Source organism: Sus scrofa, chromosome X (genome assembly GCF_000003025.6).
Source record: "Sus scrofa isolate TJ Tabasco breed Duroc chromosome X, Sscrofa11.1, whole genome shotgun sequence".
Taxonomy (NCBI): domain Eukaryota; kingdom Metazoa; phylum Chordata; class Mammalia; order Artiodactyla; family Suidae; genus Sus; species Sus scrofa.
In genome coordinates, this window is record NC_010461.5 from 46,958,685 (window position 1) to 46,984,390 (window position 25,706).

Below are 25,706 nucleotides of genomic sequence, written 5' to 3' on the forward strand. Positions count from 1 at the left end.
AAAATAAAAAATTTAAATTCCATAATTAAAACTGCCAAGACTCTAAAGGACATGAAATTAGATTTATAAAAAAGATGACCTAACCACCCACCAAAAAATGATGACCTATTTCTGTACTCTCTACCAGCTACTAAAATCCTCACTTCTTTAGACTCACCTTTACTGCACGGGCACAGAAGGTGAAGGGATGCATATAAGGGGAACACAATAAATATGATAATGACCTACATTTTAAAAATTACCATCTACAGAGTAAGATCTTCAATGCTATTACCTTTTAAAATGCCCTTGTATATAAGGATTCAACCAAAGACACAAACCTGGAACCGACCCCGCTGAAATGATCCACTCATTGCTTTACATCTACTCAAAGCCCTAGGAACAGCTGTGGACTCTCCTGTCAGAGGAATGGGGTCAGGAGCAACCGCTGATCTCATATCTTCTTCGGTTCCCACTGCAAGTTTTGCCAAATTGTAAGCAGAAAGAAGAAAATTGTTTGTTAAGACTACATTTGTTTATATCACCAAAAAAGAAGAAAAGTAGAAAAAGCTTAACTCCTGCTAGACAATTTAAAAAAGTGTTAATGTATTAACACTGTAGAAGTCCCTAACTCTAAATCAGACATTGCAAGATTTATCCCAAGACTTAGTATCTATATGAAATGAATACTTTAAAACCAAATTAGTTACAAAAGGAAAAATAAAATGGCAATGACATTAATGGGACGTGGCACATACATGGGCTACGTGGAAAAAGTGGCAAGATTTGTATATGAACAACAAAAAGAAACAGAAGTAAATGAAAAGTGATGTTACCTAGTCTATTTCCCTGACTGTAAGCACACTACCTTGACGGACTTTTGATCTCTTGAAAAAGCTGGTTGACTGCCGTAGCCTGTATGCCCAGCTTTTTAATTTGCGAGTCCAGGATTTCTTGCTAATAGGATTTTTGAGACTAGGACAAGTAAAGCTTAGGCCAAAATATCCACCTCCTGTCTGCAGATGAATGGCTCCACCGCTTGACACAGCAGCAGGATAGGCCTCTGGATCCCCTGGAAGTGAAGCATCTGGGGACATCTCCTAATGGAGACAAAAAGAGGAAAACGAAAATGGTAATAATTTAGGTGAGGAGCAGTTGTTTATACCAGTGGAGTTTCTTTTCTTTTTTTAGGGCTGCACCTACAGCATATCTGAGCCACACAGCGCAGCTTGCAGTAATACCAGATCCTTAACCCACTGAGTGAGGTCAGGGATCAAAGCTGCATCCTCATGGACACTAGTCAGGTTCATTTCCTCTGAGCAACATTGGGAACTCCACCATTGGAGTTTCCTGAATGAACTAACTGGTAATCAAAAATAGAATGCTATCCTTGGAGTTCCGGTTGTGGCTCAGCGGGTTAAGAACCCAACCGACTAGTATCCATGAGGTGAGGATGTGGGTTCGATCCCTGGCCTCTCTCAGTGGGTTAAGGATCCTGCATTGCCATGAGCTGTGGTGTAGGTTGCATATACGGCTCCTTGGTGTTGCTATAGCTGTGGTATAGGCTGATAGCTGCAGCTCTAATTTGACCCCTAGCCTGAGGACTACCATATGCTGCAGGTGCATATGCAAGAAGAGATGCAAAATACAATAACTGAAATAAAAAATTCGCTAGAAGCAGCTAACAGCAGAAGACAGGAGGCGGGAGAACAAATAAGAGACGTGGAGGACAGATTAGTGGAAATCATGGATGCAGAACAGAAAAGAGAAAAAAGATTGAAAACAAATGAAGAGAGTCTCAGAGAACTCTGGGACAACGTTAACACACCAACATCCTCCTGCCAGAAGGATAAGAAAGAGAGAAGGGGACAGAAAAAATATTCCAAGAGATAATAGCCAAACACTTCCCTAACATGGGAAAGGAACCACTCACTCAAATCCAGGAAGCACAACGAGTACCATATACAATAAATGAACCCAAGGAGGAATACACAGAGACACATATTAATCAAAATGACCAAAAATAAAGACAGAGAAAATCTTGAAAGCAGCTACGGAAAAGAAATAACATACAAGGGAACCCAAATAAGGTTATCGGCAGATTTTTCAGCTGAAACTCTGCAGGCCAGAAGGGAGTGGCATGATATACTTCACATGATGAAAGGAAAAAACCTCCAACCAAGATGACTTTACCCAGCAAGGCTCTCATTCAGATTTGAAGGAGACATCAAAACCTTCACAGAAAAGCAAAAGCTGAGAGAATTCAGAAACACTAAACCAGCCTATGACAAATACTAAAGGAACTTCTTTAGGCAGAAAAGAAAAGCCCACAACAGGAAACAAAAATAACACAAATTACAAGGCTCACCAGTAAAGGCATATATACAGTAAAGATGCGAAATCATCCATGCACAATTATCCCACCAAAATCAGAAATCATGAGAACAGGTGGGTACAAATGCAGGACACTGGAGATGCACTTGCAATTAACAGACCAACAGCTTAAAAAAATCTCACATATACATAGACTCTCATATCAAAAGTTCAGAATAACTGCAAACCAAACATCTACAACTGATACATAAACAAATGAGAACAATGAACTCAAATACAACAGTAAAGATAGTCATCAAGCCAGAAGAGGAGAGAACAAGAGAAGGGAAGAAAAAAGAGCAATAAAAACAAATCCAAAGCAATTAATAAAATGGCAATAAGGACATACATAGCAATAATTACCTTAAATGTGAATGGACTAAACGCCCCAACCAAAAGACACAGACTGGCTGAATCGATACAAAAACAAGACCCATATATATATGCTGTCTTCAAGAGACCCACTTCACTTCTAGGGACACACACAAATTGAAAGTGAGAGGATGGAAGGACATAGTCCAGGCAAACGGGGATCAAAAGAAAGCTGGAGTAGCAATACTCATAACAGACAAAATAGACCTTAAATTGAAGAATATTTTAAGAGACAAGGAAGTCATTACATAATGATCAAAGGATCAATCCAAGAAGAAGATAGAGCAATTTTAAATATCTACGCACCCAACGTAGAGTCACCACAATATATAAGGCAACTGCTAACAACCTTAAAAGGAGAAATCAACAATAACACAATCATAGTGGGGGACTTTAACACCCCACTTACAGAAATGGACAGATCAACCAGACAGAAATTCAATAAGGAAACACAGGCCCTGAATGATGCATTAGACCTGATGGACTTAAAAGATATTTATAGGACATTCCATCCAAAAGCAACAGAATACACATTCGTCTCAAGTGCACATGGAACATTCTCTAAGATTCATCACATCCTGGGCTACAAATCCATCCTCGGTAACTTTAAGAAAATTGAAATCATACCAAGCATCTTTTCCGACCACAATGCTATATGACGGGAAATCAACAACAAGAAGAAAACTGCAAAAAACACAAACACATGGAGACTAAACAACATTCCACTAAACAACCAATGGATCACTGAAGAAATCAAAGAGGAAATTAAAAAATACCTAGCAGCAAAAGACAACAAAGATACCACACTCCAAAACCTATGGGATACAGCAAAAGCCGTTCTAAGAGGAGAGTTTATAGCAATACAAGCCCACCTCGGAAACAAGAAAAAGCTCAAATAAACAAGCTAACTTTACATCTAAAGTAGCTTGAGAGAGAAAAACAGACAAGACCTAAAGGTAGTAGAAGGAAAGAAATCATAAAGATCCGAGCAGAAGTCAGTGAAATAGAAACGAAGAGAACCATAGAAAAGATCACTGAAACGAAAAGCTGGTTCTTTGAAAAGATCAACAAATTTGATAAACCCCTAGCATAAACGAGAGAGGACTCAAATCAATAAAATTAGAAATGAAAAAGGAGAAGTAACAACAGATATCACAGAAATACAAAGGGTCATAAGAGACTACTCTATGCAACTATATGCCAATAAAAGGGAAAACCTAGAGGAAATGGACAAATCCTCAGAAAAGTACAATCTTCCAAGACTAAACCAAGATGAAATAGAAAAGACGAATGGACCCCTCACAAGAACTGAAATTGAAACTGTGATTGAAAAACTTCCAACAAACAAAAGTCCAGGACCAGAGGGCTTCACGGCCAAATTCCATCAAACATTTAGAGAAGAGCTAACACCTCTCCTTCTGAAACTATTTCAAAAAATTGCAGAGGAAGGGATACTCCCAAACTCATTCCATGAGGCCACCATCACCCTGATACCAAAACCAGACAAAGATACCACAGCAAAAGAAAACTACAGGCCAATTTCACTGATGAACATCGATGCAAAAATCCTCAACAAAATACTAGCAAACCGCATCCAACAATACATTAAAAGGATTGTACATCAGGATCAAGTGGGATTTATCCCAGGGATGCAAGGGTTCTTCAATATCCGCAAATCCAACAGTGTGATATACCACATTAACAAACTGAAGAATAGAAACCATAGGATCCTCTCCATAGACACAGAAAAAGCCTTTGACAAAATCCAACACCCATTTCTGATTAAAAACCCTTCAGAAAGTGGGCATAGCGGGATCCTACCTCAACATGATGAAGGCCATATATGACAAACCCACAACGAACATCATTCTCAATGGTGAAAAGCAGAAAGCATTCCTGCTGAGATCAGGAACAAGACAAGGATGTCCGCTCTCGCCACTACCCTTCCACATAGTTTTGGAAGTCCTAGCCATGGCAATCAGAGAAGTAAAAGAAATAAAAGGAATCCAAATTTGAAAGGATGAAGTAAAACTATCACTATTTGCAGAAGACATGATACTATACCTAGAGAATCCTAAAGACTCTACCAGAAAACTGTTAGAGCTCATCCATGAATTTGGTAAAGTCACAGGATACAAAATTAATACCCAGAAATCGACGGCATTTCTATACACTCACAATGAAAGAGCAGAAAAAGAAATTAAGGAAGCAATCCTGTTTACCATTGCATCCAAAAGAATAAAATACCTAGGAGTAAACCTACCCAAAGAGACAAAAGACCTGAACTCTGAAAACTATAAGACACTGATGAAATAAGTCAAAGATGATACAAATAGATGGAAAGACACACCATGCTCGTGGATTGGGAGAGTTAATATTATCAACATGACTATACTACCTAAGGCAATCTACAGATTCAATGCAATCCCTATCCAATTACCAAGACATTCTTCACAGAACTCAAACAAAATAGTTTCAAGGTTGTGTGGAAGCACAAAAGACCCAGAATAGCCAAAGACATCCTGAAACAGAAAATGCAGCTGGAGGAATCAGGCTCCCGGACTTCAGACTCTACTACAAAGCAACAATCATCAAAACCGCATTGTACTGACACAAAGACAGAGATATAGATCCGTGGAACAGGACAGAAAGCCCAGAAGTCAACCCACGCACCTACAGCCAACTCATCTGTGACAAAGGAGGCAAGAAGATACAATGGAGAAAGGACAGCCTGTTCAATAAGTGGTGCTGGGAAAACTGGACAGCCACATGGAAAAGAATGAAATTAGAACACTCCCTAACACCATCCACAAAAATCAACTCCAAATGGACTAAAGACCTAGATATAAGACCAGACACCATAAAACTCTTAGAGGAAAACATAGGCCAAACACTCTCTGACATAAACGACAGCAACATCTTCTCAGGTCCACCTCTTAGAGTATTGACAACAAAAACAAAAACAAACAAATCGGACCTACTCAAACTGAAAAGTTTCTGCACAGCAAAGGAAACCCTAAACAAAACGAAAAGACAACCCACAGAATGGGAGAACATCTTTGCAAGTGAATCCACTGACAAGGGATTCATCTCCAAAATTTAGAAACACCTTCTGTAGCTCCATACCAAAAAAAAAAAAAAAAAAAAAAACCCATCAAAAAATGGCCAGAAGATCTAAACACACAATTCTCCAAAGAAGACATACAGACGGCCCAAAAACACATGAAAAGATGTTCAACATCACTCAGTATTAGAGACATGCAAATCAAAACCACTCTGAGGTTCCACCTTACACCAGCCAGAATGGCCATCATCCAAAAGTCTACAAACAATAAGTGCTGGAGAGGGTGTGGAGAAAAAGGAACCCTAGTGCACTGCTGGTGGGATTGTACATTGGTGCAACCACTGTGGAAAGCAGTATGGAGATTCCTCAGAAAACTAAAAATAGAACTACCATTTGATCCAGCCATCCCACTTCTGGGCATCTATCCAGAGAAAACCACGACTCGCAAAGACAGTTCATTGCAGCACTATTTGCAATAGCCAAGACATGGAAACAACCTAAATGTCCATCGACAGAGGAGTGGATCAAGAAGATGTGGTACATATACACAATGGAATGTGACTCGGCCTTTAAAAGGAGTGAAATACCGGCATTTTAGCAACATGGATGGACCTAGAAATTATCATGCTAAGTGAAGTCAGCTATACAATGAGACACCAACATCCAATGCTTTCACTGACATGTGGAATCTGAAAAAAGGAAAGACTGAACCTCTTTGCAGAGCAGATGCTGACTCACAGACATTGAAAAACTTATGGTCTCTGGTGGAGACAGTTTGTGGGGTGGGAGGATGTACTTGGGTTATGGGATGGAATTCCTGTGAAATCAGATTGTTATGATCATTATACAACTACAGATGTGATGAAGTCATTTGAGTAATAAAAAAAATAAAATTAAAAAAAAAGTTCAAAGAATGAGATTTAGCATCTGTCTGAAGGAAGACAGCCTAAGTTGCACTACTTAAACTGCAGTTTTGTATACGCACTATTAACACCTTGGGCCAGCAATTATTAAACGTAAAATTCTGAACAATCAATTTTTATTTTTCAAAGTTCCATTGTGGAATAGTAATAGTAATACTTTTATAAAGAGAATAAACTCTTAATATTATTACAATTTAGCAAGTGTTGCATTAGTCCCACTAGAATTACAGAAAATATTTAAAATAAGTAATAACTGGATCAAGATGGTAAAAACAAATTCTAGCCTCCCTTAACAACCCAAATCCACATGTACAACAGTAGAAACAGACACATGCATATATGATTAAAGGGGGAAAAGGTATCCTATGACACATGTACAGGAGCTATTCCAAAATGCAGCAAACTCAGGTGGCAGATATGGGCAGGAGAGAGAGCCCTGGCCAACCAAAAGGAAGAGTTGTTGGATAAAACACTTACAAAGCTATACACAACCTGTCTTCTGTCACTTCAACATCATCTTATAACACTCTCCTACTTACTGGCCTTCTTTTCGGTTTCTTGAACAGGTCTCCACCTGTGAATGTCACCAACACATACATATCCTTCCCCAATCACTCTATATAAAGTAATCCTTTAGTCTTCCTGTCATAGCCCTTTATTTATTTGTTTAGGATCTGTTTTTCCCCACTAGAATGTGAGCTCCACAGAAACCGGGATCTTGACTTGTTCACTGCTCAGTAGATATTCACTGCATGCAAGAGTGAACTGGTTGGGGTACTAAAGAAGGAAGAGACAGACAGTTCTGCACCTTCCCACCCCACCTCCACAGCAAACAAAAGACAGCAGAGGCATTTACCCCCAAATAAGAGTGTTAAGAGGAAAATGTTTGTGGCCAAGGAAAAGGTCAGTGATGTAAAGAGGAAATGAGATCCAGGAGTAAAGGGAAGCCCTTCTACTTTTGAGGACTAGCTATTGGACCTCTCTCTGGGCAGCATTTGAAACAAGCTCAATACTCAGTGCCAGGAAGTATGTCCCACAATTTCCCCACAATTACTGCAGTAAGGCTACAGTAGTTATATAAAGGATTTACAGATACATGAACAAGGAATCTTATGGAGGGGAAAAAAGAAAAATGAGTACACAACAAAGAATCACCAACACTTCTGGGAAACCAGCACTTTAAGAAAACACTAAATTCAACAAACAGAATAGCCAAGAAGTAGCATTAATAACATAGAGTAAGAGTTTAATATCTTCAAAGAAATGTGTGAATATACTATATCCATAAAAAAGAATGAACTATAGTTACTAGAAATTAAAATACAATCCTTGACATTAAAGAAAACAGCTGAATAGGAAATTATAAACAGCTTAAAAGTGAGAAATTCTCCCAGTACAAAAAGCAAAAGCATAAAGAGATGGAAAGCATGATATGAGAAGTTAATAGATAGGAACAACAGGAAAAGAAGAATAAAACTATCTCGATTCACAGATAAAATCTTATTTATTATGCAGAAAATCCACCAAAAGCTAATACAGCTAATAAATTCAGCAAAGTTGAATAATACAACAATCAAAAATCAGTTTTATTTCTATGCACTAGCAATAAAAAATCTGTTAAGTAAATTAAGAAGACACTTCCATTTACAGTAACAACAAGAGAATAAAATATCAAATGGTGCTAGAACAATTGGATAGTCACATGCAAAAGAATGAAACTGGACCTTTATCTCACACCACACAAAAAAATTAACTCAAAATGAGCCTACCATCTGTACCTAGTCAATCAAATATGAAGCAAAATAAAGACGTTTTTGGACAATAAAAAAATAAAAACAGGAGTTGCCATTGTGGCTCAGTGACAATGAACCCGACTAGTATCCATGAGGATGCGGGTTCGATCCCTGGCCTCGCTCAGTGGGTTAAAGGATCCAGTGTTGCTGTAAGCGGTGGTGTAGGTCACAGATGCGGCTCAGATTCCGGGTTGTTATGGTTGTGGCATAAGCCTGCGGCTGTAGCTCTGATTCAACCCCTAGCCTGAGAACTTCCATATGCCATAAGTGTGGCCCTAAAAAGACAAAAAAACACAAACAAAAAAAACTGGTCACTCGTGTAACATATTTAAAAATACTACTCACAGAAGCATTTCAAGAGGGAAACAAAAAGGAATTCTAAGACACCAGAAAATGTTAGGTAATAAGTTTGATCTAGATGTAGCAATTGATATGTGAAACAAACAAAAGAATCCATTTGACCTCCACACTTGGAAGAGTCTCCTTTGAGCAACAAAATTTAACTGACAGAATGACATTACATTTTTTTATGGTTCTAATCACATTACATGATCATCAGATAACACATGTAATCATAATATAAATGCTGTTTATTGATTTTCAATTCTTCCATTCAACCTATAGACAAAGCACAACTGTTAAATAAAAAAAAAAATCAATGTTATAAACTTTGCCAATGTTAAAAAGTAATTTAAGTAATAAAAACTGGGAGGTACATGGTGAAGAAAAGTGGAAGAAAGGGAAAATGTAACTTTCCACCTTTCACAGAAGTGAGTCAATATTTATTATGTAAAATTGCTAAATCAAAAAATAGATAAATAAGAATAGTATTTAAAAGTTATTAATAGCAATGACTACAAGAATTAAAACCAGGAACTTAACAATGTTTGGGGAGTGGGATTATTAATACAATTACTTTTAATTTTCTATTCTGAATTTCCTTTGTGTTTATACATTGATTGCATAATTTAAAATTACTAATTTACAAAAAAGTATTTAAATTATATCTATTCAATGGAATATTATGTTGTTCTTTAAAGAAGTTAGGTGATGAGGAACTATGTGCACTGATGTGAATAGATGTCAATAATAGGTGGGAAAAAAGCAGAACAGCGCATATGAAAAGAAGTGTGTATATATATTTGAGATATATTTCTGTGTCTTTCTAAATCGATATAATAAATATAAAAGAGTTCTATATATACAAATTAACTATACTCCAATATAAATTAAAAATTAAAAAAGGAAGTGCTATATAAATATCTCTATGTTAGTTAAAACCATGTCTGGAAAGATTTTTAACAGATATATCTATAGGTTTGGTAGTGGGGTGAATTTTACTTTACATACACACATATATTACCTCCATAATGATAACAATAATGAAGACATACAGTGATAAAGATCTAGAAATATATCTACGATATACTGTAAAATAACAAAATAAAGTTGTAGACCAATACGTTTATAGCACAATCCTATTTTTGTGAATATGTTACAGGTTTGTGACTAGATCTATGTAAACTTAAGAAGGATAGGCACCAAATAGTGGATAAGCACCAGAAAGTGGTTATCCCTGTGAATTGAAGGGACATAAAAGAGAAATTAAATTACTATATTACATAACTTTCAAGAACAAGTCATGAGGTTATGGAGGATTTTCAGTTTCTTTTTTAAAAAAATTTAAATAAACAAAAATTTGCAAACAAGATTAAATTAAAACCACACTTTTTAAAAAAGGAAACTGATAACAGGCATTTTTAAGTGGAAATCTAAAAGCAAGTTCTTCCTACCCACTAGAACAATCTATAAATCAATCCTGTTCTGTTATTAATACAAAAATAAACATTGCTCGCTAGTTCTTAGCTAATTCACCAGAGGGCTCTCTAAGTATAGTTTCACCATCTTTTAAGAAGTTCTGGGTGCTGGGAGACTAAGTCATGGCCTTCTTAAAATATCTGTGATCTCAGAATCTTGTGACATAGACAATTTCATTTCAAAGGACAGAACCTCAGAAAAGAAAGCATTTCTTTAAAAGCATAAGGATAAGGAATTGGTTAGAAAGAATAATACTTACATGTAAACATAATTCGCTGGGTATAGAAGTTATCACATTCAGGTCCCTTTTGAAAACTGTTATGTTAGCAGGCTGACTCACAGCCACATTGGACAGAATCTTAGAGCCTGTCTGCTGAAAATTAGGGGACTGTGCAGGACTATCTTGAATTCCACAGTGACTGATGCCTATAACTTCTGGCACTGGACATGAGAGTGTATCTTCAGCAGAGGAAGAAAATGGAGAGTCTATGCTTTGGGTGTCCTTCTGACTCTCAGGATAGATGCTAGATATGCTATGCTCCTGATAGAGTAAATTTCTTAATTTTTCATCCAGAGTTTTAATTCGGTTGTCTGCAAACTCCATTTTTGGGGGTCTCTCTCCATCTGATTCCAGAACAGTGGCAGGTAGAAGAGCAGATGGTTCAAGGCCAGTGATGTGAGTGGGAATGACCATCTTAGGAGAACTTGTCTCTGTGTTCACTGAGGCTTCTCCTTCTTGGAATATAAACTCTGTATCCATAGTTGGCTGCTGCACTGGTAAGGACTGAGGCTTTTGATCAGACATAAATGCAGGAGTTGTAAGAGAGTTACCAGCAACTGGAGTTGACTCGTCAGGAGCTGCCTGACTGGCAGCTTGGTGACCTGGATACACAGGTGTAAATATGCCTGCTTGGTTGGTGAGTCCCTCACATTCAAATGGAACTGCATGAACTGAAGCAGCAATATGACTGGAGCTACTAGCAACTGGTGCCATTATCTGCCTGTCATCTTCCACTTGATAAAGCATAGCTGGATGCTTAGTTTCTACACTGGTGTATTCAGAAATCTTACCATCAACTACATCCTTGTGCTCTGATGTGGAGGTAAAAAGTACACGCTGGCATGGATTATTTTCTAGAGTAAGCAGTGTGTCCTGTGATATTTCCTTATTACTTATGATTCTTGGACCTGGAACAACAATAAAGAATAGCTAAGCATGTATTAATAAGTACAAAGAATGGACTAGTATCCAAACTCAATAGGAACAGGAAGAGCAAGGGGTAAACTAGAACCTACATGAAAGGACTCTTGTAAATAAGACTCAAAATACACAGAATTCAACTTGACAAGGAGAAAAACCTTTTCCTTTTTTCCCGTAAATATTATATTTTAAATGGCTTAAGTTACATCTTAAAATTAAAATCTTCAGAATGCTTATGAAAATTCTAATAAGCATAAAATATCCATGAAAAAATTAAAGATATGGGATATATTTTGCATCCCCATCTTCCAAGTGTGGATAAAGTTGGCAGAGAACAAACACTTACTAGAAAGTACATTTAGCCCAGGAACTGTAGACATGGACTGCTGAAGAGAAGGAGGAGATTGAGCCTCACGGCTTCTTATTGTTTGATTGATACAGAATCGCCATCTACCAACTGGGGATGACTGAGGAGCAGATTCATCTGTAGAAATAATTAGCAAAAATAAATATGCTAAGCAATTGTCAGTATGTTTACCTTACTAAGGAAACTGGGTTAAAGAAACATCAATTTGTCTTTTATCTCCATTTCCAAGAGTATTAGGATATATGTAACTTATAAGACCAGATCACACAATCCTGACTAATAAATACTCTAAAAAAACCAAGCACAAGATATATTTAGGAAAAGATTTTGGATTCTACTGAAACAAACATTGCATCAATAGCAATTAGAATCAGGGCACTTTATTTTTGGGAAAAAATGAAAAGCACTTTTTCCATTAAAATCTACATCTTCTGTTCTGTATCCTGATTATGGTGGTGCTTATACAAATCTATAAGAGGACTAAAATTTACAGAACTGTATACCAAAAGAAAAAAAAGTCATTTTTACTGTATGATAATTTATAACATCAATTAAATAAGCCCCTACATCTGTATTACTACTTTAACTTATTCAAATAAGTAATTCTCTTTTAAACTTGACCAAATTTTGTCAGTCTGAAATCTACTCAGACTCCTGCTATTGAGAAAAAGAAGACAGAGAAGGACCCTGGCATCCTAACACAAACCAAATTTCAGGGTAATGGTATCTGGTTCCATGGACTCCACACCACCTGTTGCTCTTCATGCTTTTATAATTCCTTTAGTGATCCTAAAGTAACCTCTCTCTTCTCCCTCCCCAGATACTCTAAATATACCCATGACCAGAGCTGAGAAGAATGGAAAGATAAGGTCGTGAGAAAACAGAAGACCCAATTTTTAGTCCCAGGAAGTTTATCTGGTATCTGATTTACAAAAACTTATTAGTGATCAGAGAAGGTAGAATCATATCACTGATGGAATGAAATCATGTTATTAAAACATGAGGCAAACATGTGAACATAATGATTTTAGTTAAGAAAGTTTCTGTTCATCTCCTATTGGGAAAAAAAAAAAACTTACCAATTAAGTGCAAACAGTAAAGCCATTAAAAATCATCAGTAGTGTGACTGTTTTTCTCATAATATACCATGCAACAACTCAGAAATAAATTAATCAATTATAGAACCAACACATGGAAGAAATTTGGGGAATGGTTTTTTACTTCTTCATTTACTTATTTCTGGACCATAAAGTCCTTTCAAAGTGTGGAGAAACCTACATTAACAATTTATTTAAGTCCCTTTACTGGCTAACATCCTTCCCTAGGTGTGTAAATTAAGTTCCAAATGTCTTGCTTCAAAAGCCAAATGGTAAATTTTATTAAATATACTTACTGCTGGTTTGAGTGGATGCGGAATTTATCTGTACTTGTTCAGATGATCCTGTCTGAATTAAAAATGAATAGATAAATAAAGAAGTTCTGATACATATCCGAGAAGACCTATTTGCTAAGCAATTGCTCTTACTTGGCTACTGCTGGATTCCATGGTAATAGAGTCAACTCCAGCACCTCTTTCTGTAGCAGAGTGGACATGAAGGATCTCCTGGGCTTGACCTACAATAGCTCTCAATTCTTCCACAAATTTTTCTTTTTCACTTTCCAGGACAAAGTTATCTTCGACCTATCCAAAAGTAAAAATTAGTCTATTCACAAGAATGAAATTAGTTTCTTCAAAATTATAATATGGTAACTACCACAAAAAAAAATTAGGTATTTAGATCTAAATGCCACAAGAGAATTAACAAAGACCAGCAATAAAAACGTCACATAATACATCAAATTAGTCTTTCTATTTTGAGACCACTGACATATGTCAGATTGGCATTACCTACCAGAAACCAGCATTTAAAAAAAAATCTGGCATTCTATAAATTGGTTGCTATTTAAAGAACATAACTGAGGCAATGTTCATGTTTAAAACTAGGATGTCCATACCCAAAAGCTTTTAAAACAAAAATCACAAAATGAAACATCTCTAAGGATGATAAAGAAGGTCACAGAGACAGTTCAGAAATACTATGTTGAATAAAGAGACAATTGACAAAATTATTAACTTTTAAAATATTAAATTTTAATCTGCAAGAATGTATATGCAAAGAACTCTGGCAGAAACTAAAGCAGTTATATACTCTTCATGCCACCCTAGCCCATTCTCATTAAAAAAAAAGAGGGGAAGGATACTAACTTAAGCCTAACAATTGAAAGAAAATATGAAAATTAAGTGAAATGATGAACATACTTGAAGATCTATATGTAAGATTGGTATATTGGTAGCTAATACATTAGAACTACCTGGGGGAGTTCCTGTTGTGGTGCAGTGGAAATGAATCTAACTAGGAACCATGAGGTTGTAGGTTCAATCCCTGGCCTCGATCAGTGGGTTAAGGATCTGGCATTGCCGTGAGCTGTGGTGTAGGTTGTAGACATGGCTCGGATCCCAAGTTGCTATGGCTGTGGTGTAGGCTGGAAGCTGCAGCTCCGATTAGACCCCTAGCCTGGGAACCTCCATATGCTACAGATGCGGCCCTAAAAAGCAAAAAAAAAAAAACTACCTGGGGAACTTAAAAAGTTATTAATGCTTAGGCCTCATCTCTAAAATTATGATTTAACTAGGGACCAAGCAACAAGTTTTTTCTTTTTTTTTTTTTTTGGCCATGGCATGTGGAAGATCCCATGCCAGGGATCAAACCTGTGCCACAGCAGCAACCCGAGCTGTTGCAAGGATAACACCGGATCCTTAACCTGCTGTGCCACAAGAGAACTCCCAGAATTGTTTTTAAAGAGCTTTTGGGGAGTTCTCGTTGTGGCTCAGTGGTTAATGAACCCAACTAGCATCCATGAGGATGTGGGTTTGATACCTGGCCTTGCTCAGTGAGTTAAGAATCTGGCGTTGCCATGAGCTGTGGTGTAGGTAGCAGATGCAGCTCGGATCTCAAGTTGCTGTGGTTGTGGCATAGACCGGTAGCTACAGCTCCAATTAGACCCCTAGCCTGGGAACCTCCATGTGCCGCAGATGTGGCCCTCAAAAGACAAAAACAAGACAAAAATAAATGATTAAATAAAATAAAAAGCTCTTTGGGAGATTCTGACATGCAGCTAGGGATAAGAACAACTGATCTAGATCCTCTCTTAATTAAACTCCCTTATATTATACAAATAAGTATACTGAAACTAGAGGAGGTACAGTGATTTACTCGATCATAATCAATTTAGCTCTATACTAATTTTTAAAACTAGCAATACCCTAAAAAAAAAAAAGATGGCTCTGAATAAATGGGTGGAGAGTTAAGGGGAAAAAGAAACAGAATGTTGAAGAAAAAATAATTTGGTTTTATTATACATACCATATAGTCTGCAATGTCCTCAGGTGCATCACCATCAACATCAAACTTGAAAGTGACCATCTTGTTATTGTGTGTCTCCAGTTGACACTCCACCATGTTGTCTCCAGAGGTTGACACCTGGCACAAATATTTTACCAGTTTAAGAGTCATTGTTGGAGTTCCCGTCATGGCGCAGGGGAAACGAATACAACTAGGAACCATGAGGTTGTGGGTTCAATTCCTGGCCTTGCTCAGTGGGTTAAGGATCCTGCATTGCCATAAGCTGTGGTGTAGGTTGCAGACGTGGCTCGGATCTGATGTTGTAGCTGTGGGGGTAGGCCGGCAGCTGTAGCTCCAATTCGACCCCTAACCTGGGAACCTCCACATGTGGGGGTGCGGCCCTAAAAAACAAAAACAAAAAGAATCAGTCATTGCCTTCTCTTTGCAAATGGTTCTGTTAACATCTGGATGAGCTCAGGTAAAATATACAAAAAAGATTTGTGTACAAGGCTGTTTGCTGCAGAGTTTTATAATACTCTATGCTCACCTCCACAGTAACATTCCTCCTCGCTGATCCCCCGGACCTCTACATGCTCTCTTAACTAAACCATATTTACACACCGACCTGAAGGACCGTAAGCTGGAATTTAGTCCCCTTCTCTGATCGAGGACAGGAAGCTCTTCTCTGTTTGATCCGATCTTGTTTGCCATTTCCACTTGGGTTATCAGGGGTATTAGTGTTATCCTTCACAGCTGCCACATCATGATTCAAACTATTATTTAAAAATACAAAAGCAGCTCCAATTCAGTTTCTCAGAGAAGACATTATTCCATGATTGTTAAAGCCCAATATTTAACCAAAATCAGAGTTAATATCTGAAATTCCCTGTGGCTAGAATCATTCCACCTTGGTGGTAACATTCTAAGAAAACCTCTCAATTATAAAATCATAAAAAATGAGGTTAAATAAAAATATATGTGTACAATATCTCACAAAAAAGTTATGACCGCACAACCCCGTGAATATACTAAAAGCCACTGAATTGTACATTTTATTTTTTATCATTTTTTAATAGTTATTTCCCCAATACATTTTTTTCTACTGTACAGCATGGTGACCCAGTTACACATACATATATACATTCTATTTTCGCAAATTATCACGCACCATCATAAGTGACTAGACATAGTTTCCAGTGCTACGCAACAGGATCTCATTGCTAATCCATTCCAAAGGCAATAGTTTGTATCTATTAACCCTAAGCTCCCTAACCACCCCACTCCCTCCCCTTCCCCCTTGGCAACCACAAGTCTATTCTGCCATTGTACATTTTAAATTGATGAAAATGTAATGCTATGTGAATTATTTCTTAAAAAAGCTATTTTTAAAAGCAATGAAACACTGAAATTATATTGTATTTATTTGACAAACATCTCAGAGTTGTGGGAATGAAAGAACACTGCTAGTGACAGACCTCTGTGGAACCTCTTATCAGGGGATGTTCTCAATCAATTTTATTTTGTTTTGAGGTTTCTTATAAATGTGTTCAGATAAAACTTATAAAAAACCAATTCTCGTAGTTCCTGTTGTGGTGTAGCAGAAACGAATCCAAGTAGGAACCATGAGGTTGCAGGTTCGATCCCTGACCTTGATCAGTGGGTTAAGGCTCTGGTTTCGCCATTAGCTGTGGTTGTAGGTCGCAGAAGAGGCTAGGATCTGGCATTGCTGTGGCTGTGGCATAGGCCAGCAACTGTAGCTCCAATTAGACCCCTAGCCTGGGAACCTCTATATGCTGCAGGTGTGGCCCTAAAATAATAAAATAAATAAAATAAAAACCAATGTTCACTCAAAATATACTGTTTGTGTAATGAACTCAACAGGAGATAGATAGACTAGATGTGGGAAACAGGAATAGTGCAGGAAACAACAAGAAATGAAAATGAGATAAAGAAAATGTAATACACACACACACACAATGAAATATTATTCCAGTCACAGAAAAGAATGAAATATTGCCGTTTGTAACAACATAGATGGAACTTGAGGGCATTATGCTAAGTGAAGTAAGTCAGAAAGAGAACGACAAATACCATGTGATGTCACTTATATGTGCAATCTAAAAAAAACAAATAGTTCCCGTTGTGGCTCAGCAGAAATGAATCTCACTTGTATCCATAAGGACACAGGTTCGATCCCTGGTCTCGCTCAGTAGGTTAAGGATCTAGCACTGCCGTGAGCTGTGGTGTAGGTCACAGATGCATCTCAGATCCTGCATTGCTGTGGCTGTGGCATAGGCCAGCTTCTACACCTCCGATTCAACCCCTAGCCTGGAAACCTCCATATGCCATGAGTGCAGACCTAAAAAGACAAAATAAAATAAAATAAATAAAATAAAATAAAATAATAAAGTGCAAATAAAATATATTACATATTAAATAACAAAACCAGAAAAAACCCGCAAGCTCAAAGATACAAAGAATAGGCTGGTGGTTGCCAGAGGTAGGGGTTGGGAGTGGAGAGGGGGAAAGGGGGAGAAATGAGTGAAGGGAGTCAAAAGGCACAAACTAAGAGTTGGGGGATGTAATGGACAGCATGACAGCTATAGTTTTTTTTTTTTTTTTTACTCTTTTAGGGCCATAGGTATGGTGTATGGAAGTTCCCAGGCTAGGGGCTGAACTGGAGCTACAACTATCAGCCTATGCCACAGCCACTGTAATGTGGGATCCAAGCTGCACCTGCAACCTACCCTACAGCTCACGGCAACACCAGATCCTTAAGTGATCTGAGTGGGGCCAGGGATAAAACCTGCATCCTCATGGATACTAGTTGGGCTTGTTTCCACAGCCACAGAGGAACTCCTGGCAGCTACAGATAATAACATTGTTTTGCATATTTCAAAGTTGCTAAGAGTAGATTTTAAAAGTTCTCTTCATAGGAGTTCCCATTGTGGCTTAACACTTTAAGGACTGAACACTGTCTCCATGAGAATATGCGTTTTGATTGCTGGCCTTGCTCTGTGGTTTATAGAACTGGTGTTATTCCAAGCTGTGGTGTAGGTCACTGCTGCAGTTCTGATTTGACCCCTGGCCTAGGAACTTCCATATGCCGCAGGTGGGACCATTGAAAGAAAGAAAAAAAAAAGTTCTCATCATAAGAAAAAAAAAAGGTATAGTGGTATATGATGATGGATGTTAACTAGACTTATTGTAGTGGTCATTTTACAATATATACAAATATCACAGAATTATATTATACATCTGAAACTAATATAAGGGTGTGTGTCAGTTATACCTCAAAAGAAAGAAAGAAAGAAAGAGGAAGTAAGAAAGCATGGAAGGATGGAAGGAAGGAAGGAGAGAGGTGGGAGGGAAGAAGAAAAAAATATACAACAATTTTTGGTTAAAAAAATGAAAATGAATGATGTGAAAATCACTGAACATGATTAATTCTAACTAGTTCTTTTTTCTTTCTTTCTTTTTTTTTTTTTGTCTTTTTGTCTTTTGAGGGCCACGCCTGTGGCATATAGAAGTTCCCAGGCTAGGGGTCGAATCAGAGCTGTTGCTGCCGGCCTACACCACAGCCACAGCAACGCCAGATCTTAGCCATGTCTGCGACCTACACCACAGCAACTCTGTGATCCAAGCCACATCTGCGACCTACACCACAGCTCACGGCAATGCTGGATCCTTAACCCACTGAGCGAGGCCAGGAATTGAACCCACAACCTCATGGTTCCTACTCAGGTTTGTTTCTGCTGCACCATGACAGGAACTCCAATTCTAACTGGTTCTTTTTGCAGGTTCTAGTCAATATGATTATGAAAGGGCAGACTTTTATTGATTATATCAAACGCATTTTTCAGCCTTTACTGTAATAAATTTGAAGATATTTAAATATAAAAATTCCAATAAATACATTTGAAACTTAAATGAGATCTGTAAGCACCAGATTTTTTTGTCTTTTTAGGGCCGCACCTGGAACGTATGGAGGTTCCCAGGCTTGGGGTCGAATCAGAGCTGTAGCTGCCAGCCTATGCCACAGCAACAGCAATGTCAGATCCGAGCCTCGTCTGTGACCTACATCACAGCTCATGGCAATGCCAGATCCTTAACCCACTGAGCGAGGCCAGGGATCGAACTCGAAACCTCGTGGTTCCTAGCTGGACTCATTTCTGTTGTGCCACAACTGGAACTCCAGCACCAGATATTTTTAAAGTTAATTTTTAGGTAAGTCATTTATCCTAAAAACTATTCATGAAGTAGCTGTATAAAGATATATAAGTAAATATAAAAATGATTCCTAAAATTTTTTCTGTGTCTGTCTGAAAAAGAATTTGCATAAATACAAGTGGAGCAAGAAGATACATTAATACTGCTCATAGTTTTTTAATAGACAGATATAGTAATAATAAACAATACCTTCAGAGGCTAAAAGGGACATAATTCTAGTCAATGCACCTGTATCACTAACATTGCAATGTTATCTTAAAACACTAGTTTAGGGTTTGGGACAAGATGGCAGAAATTCAACCAACTCCCTGTTCTTCCCTGCTAAACATAACTAAAAAAATCTGGAAATAATAAACAGAATATCACAGGAGGGCACTAACGGGTGAAAAAATGACAGCAGACTGACTAGGGACTCCTAGGACCTGAGGAAAAATATAGCAGCTTGGCATCTCCTGATGCTATCTCCCAGTGGTTTCCTGACCTCTAACCAAGCAAAAGAAGGTGATTCAGGTGGGCCCTTTCCTCCGTTGGTGACACTGATGGGAACTCCACCAGTAGTATGTAGTCTGCTTGCTCTGGAGAGCTGGCTTAGTTTGGTCAGTTAGCCTAGAGAAGTGCTCTCCAATCCTTTAGTCCAGCATAGGCAACCAGTGGTGTCAGGGGAACCAAGCAGACCAGAATAGTACCACAAGAACTGTGAAAACTAAATTGTCATTAGAACCTCAGCCTGCAAATGTAGACCAAGACCTCTGTACCTAAAAGGGTGTCTGGCTGCTAAAATAAAGTATTTAAATAGAATCAGAGTATCCTAACATAATATCTAAAATGTCCAGGAGACAAATGCAAGAAGACAATCAACAGATGCCAACATCAGGAAGAATCAGATATTGGAAATACCTGACAAGGATATTAAAGCAAGGTATTTATAAATACTCTTGAAGCGAATGAAAAAAAACAGAAAATCTCACAAAGATAGAAGATATTAAAAAAGAAGCAAATGGAAATTGTAAAATAGTATAAACAAAAATAAAAAAACATGGGGAGTTCCTGTTGTGGCTCAGTGGCTAATGAATCCAACTAGGAACCATGAGGTTGTGAGTTCGATCCCTGGCCTTGCTCAGTGGTTAAGGATCCAGCGTTGCCATGAGCTGTGGTGTAGGTCGCAGACATAGCTCGGATCCCGCATTGCTGTGGCTCTGGCGTAGGCTGGCGGCTATAGCTCCGATTAGACCCCTAGCCTGGGAACCTCCATATGCCGCAGGAGCAGCCCAAGAAAAATGGCAAAAAGACAAAAAAAAAAAAAAGGAATAAAAAACGTGGGAATTCCCATTGTGGCTCAGCAGTAATGAACCCGACTAGTATCCATGAGGATGCAGGTTCAATCCCTGGCCTCACTCAATGAGTTGTACTGAATGGGCACAATAGCAGAATAAAGAAGATAAAGGAAAGAATCAGTGAACTTGAAGACAGAACAAGTAAAATTAGAATACGAATAATACGAACAAGGTAGAACAAGAAAATGGTCAATAATTTTAAAATCCATATGATCCTTATTAATACAAAAAAGTAAATGCCTAATATTTTTATTGAACATATACAAAAATAAAAGAACATGGAAGCTTATCTTGTCAATTCACACTAAGCATCGAATGAATGTAAATATTTGAATATACACTCACTATTTTCATGGTATTAATTTGAAGACACTCACCTTCGAACTAAATCTGGTTTTGGAAGAGGTGCTTGTTGTTCAGCTCCAAACGCTTGGGATACAGGCTGTAAATAAGAAGTAAAACTTTTTATGGTAACAGCAAACTTCAACCTAAAGATGCAATTTGATTTCAGCAAACATGTTTGATACATTTCATATTTTGGTTATCACACAAACCAGGCAGAATGTCCACACAATTGAAAGTCTATATCTATCCAATTTTTTTTTCTTTTTAGGGCCACATCTGCTGCATATGGAAGTTCCCAGGCTAGGGGTTGACTCAGAGCTGCAGCTGCACAGTGGCTATTCCACAGCCACAGCCACACTGGATCCAAGCCATGTCTGTGATCTACACCACAGCTAATGGCAATGCCGGATCCTTAACCCATTCTTCATGGATGCTAGCTGGGTTCAAAAGCTGCTGAGCCACAATGGGAACTTCTACCAATCCTATTTTTGATGTTACTACCAAATATAAATAAAAAGTAGCAGTATTGATATTCACCAAAAGATAGCATTGTTTTATATACTTTCATGTAATTTTTCAATGGCTTCCAGTTCTGATTATAATAAAGGAAGAGTTGCTGCCATTCCTGAACCAGATAAACCAATGATCCAAGCTTTAACATGTTCTGTGGTCTTGCTCTTCATTGTTCTCTTTTCACTAAACTACTGCCAACAATCCCTTTGAGGTGTTAGTATCCAGCAGTTGCAATACTGGCTTCTAGAAGTTTAAGTCCTTTACAAAGGCAAATGTCCTGTTGGAAAATAAGGTCAAGCATTATCTAATTCATCCTATGCATTTCCACTGGTGACAGCAGAGTGACTTTAAAATGCAAATCTACAGAGTTACGGTTGTGGTGCAGCAGAAATGAATCTGACTGGTAACCCTGAGATTGCGGGTTCAATCCCTGGCCTTTCTCAGTGAGTTAAGGATCCAGCATTGCTGTGAGCTGTGATGTAGGTCACAGACATGGCTAGGATTTGGCATTACGGTGGCTGTGGTGTAGGCCAGCAGCTACAGCTCCGACTCAAGCCCTAGTATGGGAACTTCCATATGCCGCAGATGTGGCCCTAAAAAGACCAAAAAAAAAAAAAAAAAAACTTTCAAAGAATAGCAAATACTAAGTATATAGGAGAATATGCACTTTCATAAACCATTGGGATTTATGGGATTGTAAACTGGTTAGATCTTTCTGAAGGGTAATCCGACAATATTTATCAAATATTAAAAACATCTAGCAGAGTTCCCTGGTGGCCTATCAGTTAAGGATTCAGCATTGTTACTGCTGTGACTGGGGTTTGATCCCTGGCCCGGAAACTTCTGCATGCCGTAGGAGTGGCCCCCGCCACCAAAGAAAAAAATCTAGCAATTTTATTTCTAGAAATGTATCCCAAGGAAATAATTAAGAGTGCATACAAATGTTTAGCTACAAGATTGTTCCTTACAACATGGAATACAGTTGCAAACAGAAAAAAAAGACACTTGATTACTTTACTTGCTGCATTACATAAATAATGGCACATCCATACTAAAGGATATTATTCAACCCTTTAAAAATGTGCTAAAACATATAAGATATTATAAGTGAAAAAAGATTATAAGAGTATACAAATTAGAAGTTCCCATTGTGGCTCAGTGGTTAACGAATCCGACTAGGAACCACGAGGTTTCGGGTTCGGTCCCTGCCCTTGCTCAGTGGGTTGATGATCCAGCGTTGCCGTGAGCTGTGGTGTAGGTCACAGACTCGGCTTGGATCTTGTGTTGCTGTGTCTCTGGCGTAGGCTGGTGGCTACGGCTCTGATTAGACCCCTAGCCTGGGAACCTCCACATGCCGCCTGTGCGGCCCTAGAAAAGACAGAATGACAAAAAAAAAAAAATAAAGCAATCTATATCTGAATGCTGCTTAAAAAAGTCTCATCACAAGAAAAAAAAGAGTATATAAATTGGTTACATAAAAGTTAAAAGAAATAAATAAAATTGCAAGTATATATAAGCATATAAAATGGTCTAGAAGAATACACACCTGCTGTTAAGCAAGCTTAACTATATTCATCTTACTTTGGTAATAAGAAAAAAATTCATTCAACTTTATACAGATTTACCAACTCTGAAATCTGGTAACTTCAGAGGAGGTCCCATTACTTGAATGTACAATATTACAGTCATTGGAGACAAAAGTTAAAAATGAAACATTTCACTAAACTTGAAAAACATGTACAAAAATGGCCCAGCACCTACTTGCAAACTTTAATTGTAAAACTCCTAGAAATATTATGACAGAACTTGATTTGAAGCTGTCATATAAAAAAGCAGATAAACAAACTATTAGCCATGATTCTGAGGATCCACACAAAGAAGCATTAATAATCCTTTTAAGGAGTTCCCGTCGTGGCTCAGTGGTTAATGAATCCGACTAGGAACCATGAGGTTTCAGGTTCGATCCCTGGCCTTGCTCAGTGGGTTAAGGATCCAGTGTTGCCGTGAGCTGTGGTGTAGGTTGCAGACACGGCTCAGATCCCGTGTTGCTATGGCTGTGACGTAGGCCAGGGCTACAGTTCTAATTAGACCTCTAGCCTGGGAACCTCCATATGCAGCGCAGGAGCAGCCCTAGAAAAGGCAAAAAGACAAATAATAATAATAATAACCCTTTTAATATAAGTGGTTGTAAAATATAATTCCAGATTGTTACAGTAATTATATTTTATTTCTCTTTACTTTGTCTCCAGATTTATCCATCAGGACACCATGTGACTGCTCCATCTTGCTGGGACTCACCATAATTCTTTTAAAGGTCTCTTTTCTTTTTTTTTTTTAGGGCTGCACCTGCCATAGGAACTCTTTTAAAAGTTTCTTGAATACAAACATTTGTGCAAATTGGATACATTTTGTTGAATCTTGTGTAAAAATAAAAACCTCTCTGCCAAAGTATTTGCCCTCAATGGTAAACAGCGATTATATTAAAGTGAATTATCTAATCTATAATGAGAAGCTAGTCTAATTTATCCAGGAAAAAAACCCCAGTATGGATTGGCCATGTTAGAGGGGGAAAGGTAGGAAATAGTATATTTATTATATTCATTTCTCCTCAACCCTCACCTTCAAATCCAAATGAAAGTCAGGTACTAATTCCTTTCCCTAATGAGACCTTGATATTTGGATATCCGAGAACTTGATAACCAGGTAGCAAAGTTCAATAACACTAAAGTTCCTCTAGCCACTTGCAGAAGGAGGACAAGGCCAAAAACAAGAAACAAAACTAGGCCGTGATTCCATGGGCCACATCATTCTCTCCTCTCTATCTTGGCATTTAAAATGCTCTCTTGAATTTGTTTCAAGATCTTTCTTACCCATAATACTGTGAGTTCTATGAGGGAAGAGACTGTATCTGTAAGATTAATCACAATATCCCCAGCGACTAACCAACACTTGAAATAGGAATATCTGCTCAATAATGTCTTTCACTACTATAATGTTCTTATTATCATAGCAAAAAACCCCCACTATTTGTTGAGAATTTATTAAATGCCAAACATTAGTATTAGCTTGAGCATTATACTCAACTCTTATGATACCTCTAAGCAGTAGGTATTGCTACTTCTATTTTACCAATGAGGAAGCTGAGGCTATAAGTGAGGGAGGCAAAAACTGAGTCAGTAAAAGAAAATGAAGGAATAGACAAATGACTCTGAAGAATACTGAAGAGCAGAGACCCCTTGCGCACACCACTGAAGCTTTTCTGTTAGCTTCTGTTAGTTCCTAACCCTTTGCTCTCCTTTACTTACATCACCATTACCTGCCCTACTCCCATCAGTGGCTCTTAGGCCTGGATGCACTTTATTTATTTATTTATTTTTTTTACATTTTTAAAATTTTAAACAATTTTTATTTTTTCCATTATAGCTGGTTTACAGTGTTCTGTCAATTTGCTATTGTACAGCAAGGTGACCCCAGTCACACACACATATATACTTTTTTTTCCCCTCATCATCCTGGATGCACTTTATAATCTTAATGGAAGAAAAGGAAGAGAGGAACGAAAAGGAAAAAAAAAGAAAACAGAAGGAAAGAGAATTCAAGCTCAAGCACATTCCAGAGGTTCTTATACTGGAGTGAAGGGGACTAGTAAAACTGGGAAGTATTTTAAAACATTTCAAAAACTGGTTTAACTGTATTATTAATGCTACAAAACATGTCTCACCCATGAAGTGTTTTTTAACAACCATTGTTTATTGAGCAATTATTATGTGCCAGGAACTTCTTACATATATCTCATTTAATCCAAAAAGCCTGCAAAATAGGCCTTTTTTCCAGATATTATGAAAAATTCTCAACAGACAGAAAAGTTGAGTAACTGTTCAGTGAAAAATCCACCACCCACGGTCTATAGTATTTTGTTATATTTGCGTTATCATATGTATATCTATCAGTCCATCTTTTTATGCATTTTGAAGTAAATTGCAAATGCAAGATAGGCATTTTTAAAACTTC

General features: G+C 37.7%; 1 protein-coding gene across 6 annotated transcripts in view; it reads right to left on the reverse strand.

Annotated features, from left to right (window-relative positions):
- The window catches only part of WNK3 (WNK lysine deficient protein kinase 3), a 172,679-nt gene that overhangs the window by 35,098 nt on the left and 111,875 nt on the right, over nt 1-25,706 (reverse strand). For 5 of the 6 annotated variants that reach the window (XM_013986189.2, XM_013986188.2, XM_013986187.2 and 2 more), the window contains exons 11-19: nt 21,215-21,279; nt 15,899-16,046; nt 15,295-15,411; nt 13,416-13,571; nt 13,284-13,335; nt 11,870-12,007; nt 10,582-11,510; nt 848-1,079; nt 321-454 (exon numbers count right to left, since the gene is read on the reverse strand). In XM_013986189.2, the coding sequence (XP_013841643.1) occupies nt 321-454; nt 848-1,079; nt 10,582-11,510; nt 11,870-12,007; nt 13,284-13,335; nt 13,416-13,571; nt 15,295-15,411; nt 15,899-16,046; nt 21,215-21,279 (1,971 nt within the window). The remainder of the gene's footprint in view (nt 1-320; nt 455-847; nt 1,080-10,581; nt 11,511-11,869; nt 12,008-13,283; nt 13,336-13,415; nt 13,572-15,294; nt 15,412-15,898; nt 16,047-21,214; nt 21,280-25,706) is intronic. The other variant, XM_003360334.4, reaches the window with a different exon arrangement.